Source organism: Engraulis encrasicolus, chromosome 17, assembly GCF_034702125.1.
Source record: "Engraulis encrasicolus isolate BLACKSEA-1 chromosome 17, IST_EnEncr_1.0, whole genome shotgun sequence".
NCBI lineage: Eukaryota > Metazoa > Chordata > Actinopteri > Clupeiformes > Engraulidae > Engraulis > Engraulis encrasicolus.
In genome coordinates, this window is record NC_085873.1 from 19,686,663 (window position 1) to 19,694,474 (window position 7,812).

Consider the following 7,812-nt stretch of genomic DNA (forward strand, 5'->3'; position numbering starts at 1 on the left):
GTTTAGAGTTTAGTTCAGGCTTATAATTTAAGTCAGGAATATTGCCTCACCTTACATTACTTGCTGAATGGCTACGTTTACATGACGTTTTTAGTCCGAATTAATAATTCAGAGATAAATAGTTCCGTCGAGTTTACTTTGATCTTACATTTATTGCCAAATCGTGAAGTGTTTACATGGCGTTTCCAAAAGCGGTATTAAGCTTTATAAGTGAGTTAATTCATATAATATGAATAGAAGAGTATAGTATAGAATAGTAGAGTATATAGAATTCTATAGAAGTAAAATATATTCTTATTTACTGTACATTAGCCATGTTATTGCCTTAAATCCAAACTATGGTATTAGGGGCATGACATTATTTATGGTAGCCTACGACTGTAATTCCGCCTCAGACTTCTCAGCTGGAGGAAAATACTGTTGTAATCGCACTTGAGAGCCTGTTTTGGGAGAGCTGTACAGCTCCTAGTGAGGTATAGTGGGAGTGCGAGTCGAGAGCTGGCGCAGGCACTGGGTGAGGGTTTGATGCCTACTAGCCCCACACAGCTCTCATTACGGGCTACAGGAAGGCATTATTTGAATATTATCCACCGCTAATTATTTCAGTCGCAATTAGCATTCGGAACAGCACAGTGCAGTGCAGTGCAGTGCTGTCTTCACCTGGCACACTGCCTTCCTGTTCTTATTCTCCAACACACACACACACACACTCTCTCTCTCTCTCTCTCTCTCTCTCTCTCTCTCTCTCTCTCTCTCTCTCTCTCTCTCTCTCTCTCTCTCTCTCTCTCTCTCTCTCTTTCCTCTTTCTTTCTCCCTCTTTCTCTCTCTCTCTCACTCCCACCCCCTCTCTTTATTTCTGTCTGTATCTCTCTCACACTCTCTCTCTCTCTCTATCTCTCTCTCTCTATTTCGCTCTGCCTGTCTGTCTGAGTTCCTCCTCGTCTGTTTTGATTCCATATATGAAGGGTTCAGATGCAAAACCCCCTAAGTGCCTTTTCAGAAAATAATCTTAATTCATTTTTATTTAATACAAAGCTATCAAAATTGCATACGTTTTTATTTTATTTATGTACTATAACTATGTGTACGTATTATCAAGTACATGAATGTAAACCAAACCAACAACTGGGTTCTCTAAAAATATTGAATGTGCAGATCTTCAGAAATGGAGTTAGGGGGTTTTGCATCTGAACTCTTCATATCTTTCCCTATGAATATGTGGCTGTGAATGTGTGTACATGAAACATGTCTGTGTGGATTTGTCTGTGTTGGTATGCCTCCCAAACACTGTTTACCGATTTGTGTTCCGTGTTTGAAAATCCTACGCACGTTACAGAAATAGACTTTCTTTCGTACGTTTTGAAAATTTCAGTGAATAACGGTGTGTCTTTATTATGTGTATGCCTTCGGTTCGAACGTCGGGAACATTCACATAGCCTACACGTGGCGCTCACACAACGCCTCCGATCTGGCGGCCGCAAATCATATGGGCACCAATTAGTCACAGCTGTGTGGGAAGGCCCACCACGCAAGGTGGCGGTGACAGGAGGGGTGGCAACGGGGTCAATTGTCCTGGGCCCAGAGAAAGGTTGCAGGGGCCCTGAATGGGGGTCTTGTCATTACACTGTATGTATTGGATGGGAGGGGGGCCCATTCAGAGGGATTTGTTCCTGGCCCGGCCAAAGCTGTTCGCGGCTCTGCCACCATGTTTCGTGAATTCTCATAACAGGTCCGTCTGTTGTCTTTCAGCTAATTGGCTAGAGGACGGCAGACTCCGAATTAGTCTCTCTTGCTTTACTTTATTTAATTCTTTTACCTCTGTCTTTCTGTCTGACTTTTTTCCTCTCTTCATCTGTCTCTACGATATTTCTTCCCGACGTCTATTTCACTTTGTCTGCATACTTAAATCTCCCTCCTTCTGCCTGTCTATCTCTCAGTCTGTCTGTCTGTCTGTCTGTCTGTCTGTCTGTCTGTCTGTCTGTCGGCCTCTCTCTCTCTCTCTCTCTCTTTCTCTATGTCTCTCCTACTTTCTCAATAATGCTTGTCTCTCTTTGCTCTCCCGAATATTCTTTCATCCTAAGTTTTGTTTCTTTACTTACTTTAAGTCTTCTTCTTCTTCTTCTTCTTCTTCTTCTTCTTCTTCTTCTTCTTCTTCTTCTTCTTCTTCTTCTTCTTCTTCTTCTTCTTCTTCTTGTCTCCCTTCCTCCCTTTCTCTCAGTATCAGAAATTAATTTTCCATGCTCTGTGGACCAATGCATGATGCCTTTAATTGTTTTCCCAGCTGTCCTGCGTCAACAGTGCGGGAGGAAGAGAAAAAAAGAAAAAAGAAAAAAAAAACAGTTGAAAGTTTGTTCTGCCTTTCATTCGTCCTCCTCCCTTAATCCATCCGCTTTTCCAAACACCATCCTTTCAAAGCCGATCAGCCTTGTCATCCCTAATAATCAGTCGACCATGAAACGGATGCACTTCTGCATCCCTAGCATCCGCTATCTTGGCACACAGCACAAGATGCGTTGATGAAATATCATAACATCACAAATGAATAAAAAATGATTATGTACTGTATAGGGTCTGATGGAATATATTTCTAAATTGAACAAGATGTTCTGCATTGCTGTATATACAGTATCAAGGGAAGTTGGAAAACTTTTGAATTCCACAGTGAATAATGTTGTGTTTGCACGAGACAATATATGGGTATATTCCCCCCTGCATTAGTGCAGTGAGTCATACAAAGTGCCTAATGACATACAGTTTTCTCTGTGCAATGTGACCTTTTCTCTTATCAGACATTGCCTTCTTCCTTTGCAGTTACAAGGGCCTATGTCTTGCAAATGTATATAGGCCTACTGTATACGGTAGGCTCAGAATATGGACCACAATATTACGCTTACAATCACTCTTCATTGTTGTGTTTTGTCTTACTTTTTTATTTTCTAACAGTTCTATTTTTTATTTTCTAACATATTTTCTGCACGGAAAGCATCTGATGTCTCAGTAATCCACATTGATGGGCATAGGAAATGACACTATTTTCTGAGTGCTTATGATTTGTCAATGTGCTCAGAAATGCACAGCAAATACATAGCTATACGCACACACGTAAGACATAGAGTGTAAATTCAACTCTTAGAGCCTTCTGGGACCAAACACCATAGAGAAGACATTCAATTGACTCTCTAAGAGTTGAAATAACACTGCATGTCTTACTGTGTGAGCTTACGATATGTCGGTATGTTCTTCTGAGTGTGTTTCAGATTTGTCATTCCGCAGTGCAATGTGCTCTTGACTCTCTCAGCAGCTGACAGGGATGTGGACGAGTACTACAGCCGCAAGCGTCACCTCCCGGACCTGGCCATTCGCGGCACCCTGCCGCTGCATGTGCTCCGCAACCAGGAGTACCAGGGAAGTCAGCCAGCACTCAGCCAGCAGCAGCAGCATCCGCAGCATCAGGTTGCCCAGCAACAGCAGCATCAGCAGCAGCAGCCGGTGGGAGGAGGAGGAGGAGCATCGGGAGGAGGTACCAAACAATTATAATATAATATAATATAATATAATATAATATAATAAAGAGAAGCAGGACGAGGTGGGTCTGTACAAGAATCAATAATGACCATTTTAAATCATTTTTAAAGTGATACCAGACCATTTCTGGAAATAAGCTCAATTTACACCTATCCTTTCGTTAAAAAAACAGTTTTACCTTCCTTCTTTTCTTTCAGCCGTTCTCATAGTCCGGTGATGTTAATTCTAGTTCCAAGATAGCAATTACCATTGAATCTTAAGGGACCAGCTAGTTGCTATGGTACGGTATTACTTCAACTTAAGGTGAATCTCGTTGTTAATCTATAATCATTTATTTGAATGGTGATTTTTTTGTAATAGTGATCAACCGAAATGAAAATCATGTTCCTTGTTTTTGTTGTCTGATGCAAGTCTGAAGGACATGTACTGGACCTTCCTGTCACCATTGATCCTCCACATGACAAAAAGCCAAACACACCAGCAAAATGGTTTACGTTGTTTGTTGAAAAGTAGTGCATTAAAAATACATACATACATACATATACATGATTGATGATTGTGATTACTAATCACGCTTGTTGGCGATGTTGTTAAAATAATTGCGATCATCATTTTATCCTGTAGGAGGATCTTCCCAGCGGCAGAAGCCTCGCCGAGTGCAGCGCGCCATGTCTCAGGACCGCGTGCTGTCCCCCGAGCGCCAACGCCACCAAGAATACGCCAATGCCACCGCTGGCATGGTAACAACCTCCGCCTCATCGCACGGAATGTCTCCGTACAGCGCCCGCATCCTCAGTGAGGAGCAGCTTCTGTCCGCCGAGCGTCTGCGATCGCATGAGCGTCTGCTGTCTCAGGTGTGTTTTAAAATTTTCTTTGCTTCTAATTTATTTATAATGCATTTAGTCTTTTTTTAGACAAGCCAGTCGATGATTGAGACAGGTAATCAGTGGGAGAGAGAGACACGGTAGGATTAGAATATTACTCAGACTGGACTCGAACTTGTGACGCCATGGGCATGCAAGCCCATATGTGGTGGGCTGAGCACGCTTAGCATGAACCCACCCACATTCTAATTATTTAATGTCTTACCTCAATTTCAATTAGTTTACATTTTCTTTCACTCTCATTCTTGTTTGATTGCTTTCTTTTTATTTTGTTGTGAAGCACATTGATATTTAGCCTGGCGACACCATCCTATGTGCTCCACCCAAAGATTTTTGGCTCCGCACATAGTTTGGCAAAAGCCTTCAGCTCGGTTCTCTCACCGTTTAGCCAATCAGCAAACATTTGATAGTGGTTAGTGGTTGAAAGTCCGTTACTGATTGGTTAAGGTAACTCTATAGTCACACTTTTGTGTTGTTATTTGTATGTCGTGCTAATAAAGCACAATATGGGGTTTCATTTGAATTCGGAACTACAATGAATTTAAATGGCAAACCATCTCCCACCCTCCACGGAGATGGTTTCCTCTTGGCTTTTGCCAGATTGTTTGACAAAGTCAACAGTCGCTTTCGCCCAGGCTAATTGATATTGCATTTATATATGAAATGCGCTATACAAATAAACTTGCCTTGCTTTGCCTTGTCTTGCCAGGAGCGCCTCTACTCCCACGAGCGCCACCACTACTCGCACGAGAGGCTGCACTCCAATGACCGGCTCTACTCGCACGAGCGGCTCTACTCGCAGGACCGGCTGCACTCCCAGGACCCCCTGCTCTCGCCCGACCGCATGATGTCGTCGGGAGGAGGCGGCGGCGGCATGAAGCGCTCGTCAGGGTACCGCAGCGGAGGAGGAGTCATGGGCGTCGACTTCAGAGGCGGCGCCGGCAGCATTTTCTCCGACAAGTCCATGTCGCGGGCCATCTCGCACACGGACGTCTTCGTGCCCACCACGCCGCTCATGGACCGCTACAAGATGACGAAGATGCACTCGCATCCCAGTGCCTCCAACAACGTCGCCGCAGCCGGAGCCGGCGCAGCCTCGGGCCAGCAGCAGCAGCAGCAGCTAGCGGGGCAACAGTTGCCACAGCAACACAACACGCTCACCATGAACCAGACGTCGTCAAAGCGGCAGGCCTTCGCCTCGCGACGCACGCAGACGGTGGAGCAGTTCCAGTTTATCCCCAGCCAGCAGCAGCAACAGCAGCAGCAGCAGCAGCAGCAACAGCACCACCACTACCGCACGGGGAGCAAGACCGAAGTCACTGTTTAAAGATGGACACAGCGAGGAGATAGAGGAGACAGACTATGAGTGGGAGCGAGTGAGTGAATGAGACACAGAGAGAGAGAGAGAGAGAGAGAATGGGAAAAGATGGAGAGAAATCGATAGAGACTGAAAGGAAGAGAGAGAGTGATGAATAGAGAGTGTGTGAATAAGAGAATGTGAAATGGTGACAGAAACAGAGAGAATGACCAAGGAAGAGAGAGAGAGAGAGAGAGTGTGTGTATGGGAGAGATAAACGAAAGAAAGCGCTGTGTGAGAAAAAGAGATGCCAGCATCCCTGCCTCAGACACGAACAGAATCAGAGCAACCCAATCCCAGACGGACTGAAAGAAACCAGGTAGTAGATAGATACAAATCGAGGTCTCTTTTTGTTTCCAGTGCGTATGGACAGAGCCGGGCAGTGCAGAGGCCTCACTTTACACTGTTTTCTCTCTTCTCAGCCCTTTGCCTATTATCTCTCCGTTCTCCACTGGAGCAACGTAAACCGTAACCTCACACTTCCTTACCTTTCTTATGCTGTGTTTTACCACGAACAAAGAAACAGAACATAAAGGACCACCATACCAATCAAGACACCAACCAACCTTGCTATTTTATCTTCGGTAAACAGTGAAAGAGAAACCACTTTAAAAGAAAGCGACTCTTTTTTTGTTCTTTTTAAATCACCTGATTTTTAAGGGCTTTGCTTTGCTGTGGACGCTGCTGTGGACTGGCTTCCTTGTGAAAGGATGGAAAGGGAAAAGACGAAAGAGAACAGACGGCGGTAGGCAGCGAAAGAGAGCGGGGGAGAGGGAGAAAGAGAAAGGGAGAGAGAAAGAGGGTGAGAGAGGTAGGGAGTGAAAGATAGTGAGAGAGGGAGAAAGGGGGGGGGAGAGAGAGGGAGAAAGAGAGGTAGGGAACAAAAGACATCGAGAGAGAGAGAGAGAGGGAGAGAGAGGGGGGCGGAGAGAGAGAAAGAAAGAGAGAGAGAGAGAGAGAGAGAGATACTGAGAGAAAGAGAGAGAGAGAGAGAGGTAGTGAGAGAGAGAGAGAGAGAGAGAGAGAGAGAGAGAGAGAGAGAGAGAGAGAGAGAGAGAGAGAGAGAGGGAGCAATGGAGAACACGGAGCCCTCAGGCGTCTTCTAGGCTGTGGACACAGATGAGAATCACCACTGTAATAACTTTATAAATATATACATATAGCTCAACTGTTTGTACCTTCAGTCATCGTCAGATAGCTTTAGAGATTCATCAAGATGAACAGATGTGCGCTATTCTGTCCGTGCCTCTGAGAAACAACAACGCTCCCATTTCCACCACAATGAAGTGGTTTTTTTGTGGGTTTGAAAAGCACAATCAAATTTTGAGGACAAACAGTGATAAAAAGAATGAACATTGTTATGTTTCGTTTCGTTTCTTCTTTTGTTGTCTTTTTTTAAATTATTATTCACTTCATGCATTTTGAATCTGTGATGGCTAGCACGCATAGCATTTTTAATTTTGTCGTTCTTTACTTTTGTCTACACAATCAACACTGGCCAGTTTTGTTATTTGGCATAGATTTAAAAAATGTAAATACGCTATTTTAGCAGCTGTGTATGGACTGTAAGTCTGGTTGGCTTTTTGTACTGCCATAGTCTGTTTCTAGAGATGTCGATGGAATTTAAAGAAAAAAAAAACAATCACAACCACCAAGTTTTTTGTGAAAGGCAGATTTAGGCAAAAAAACCCACTAACCATATATTCGACCAATTAAATAAAACAACTGAAATGTGTGTGAGAGTGAAATTGTGTCCTTCCAGAAATGGGTAGGATCAGGATCGGATGAATGGAGTCGATTTGAAAAGAAAATTATATATAATAAAGATATATTTGAATATATATAGAGAGACATAATAATAAATAGATAGATATTCCACTACTGTTGATATCTGGCTGTAGACTGTGTTTTTCAGTGACTCACAAGACAACTGGATATATTATAACGCTTGTTGTGGTAGCTGCAAATAAAATTCATCCTTATTTTTCTAAACATTACCAACATCTGAAGCCAATGTTTGTTCTTAGGAGGGTAGAGCTCTTTTCT

General features: G+C 43.5%; 1 protein-coding gene across 1 annotated transcript in view; it reads left to right on the forward strand.

Annotated features, from left to right (window-relative positions):
- LOC134467651 (protein shisa-6-like) overlaps window positions 1–5,736 on the forward strand; it is a 177,216-nt gene extending 171,480 nt beyond the window's left edge. The window contains exons 7-9 of the mRNA XM_063221490.1: window positions 3,299–3,520; window positions 4,150–4,379; window positions 5,119–5,736. Of these exons, the coding sequence (XP_063077560.1) occupies window positions 3,299–3,520; window positions 4,150–4,379; window positions 5,119–5,736 (1,070 nt within the window). The remainder of the gene's footprint in view (window positions 1–3,298; window positions 3,521–4,149; window positions 4,380–5,118) is intronic.
- The last annotated feature ends 2,076 nt before the right edge of the window (window positions 5,737–7,812 follow it).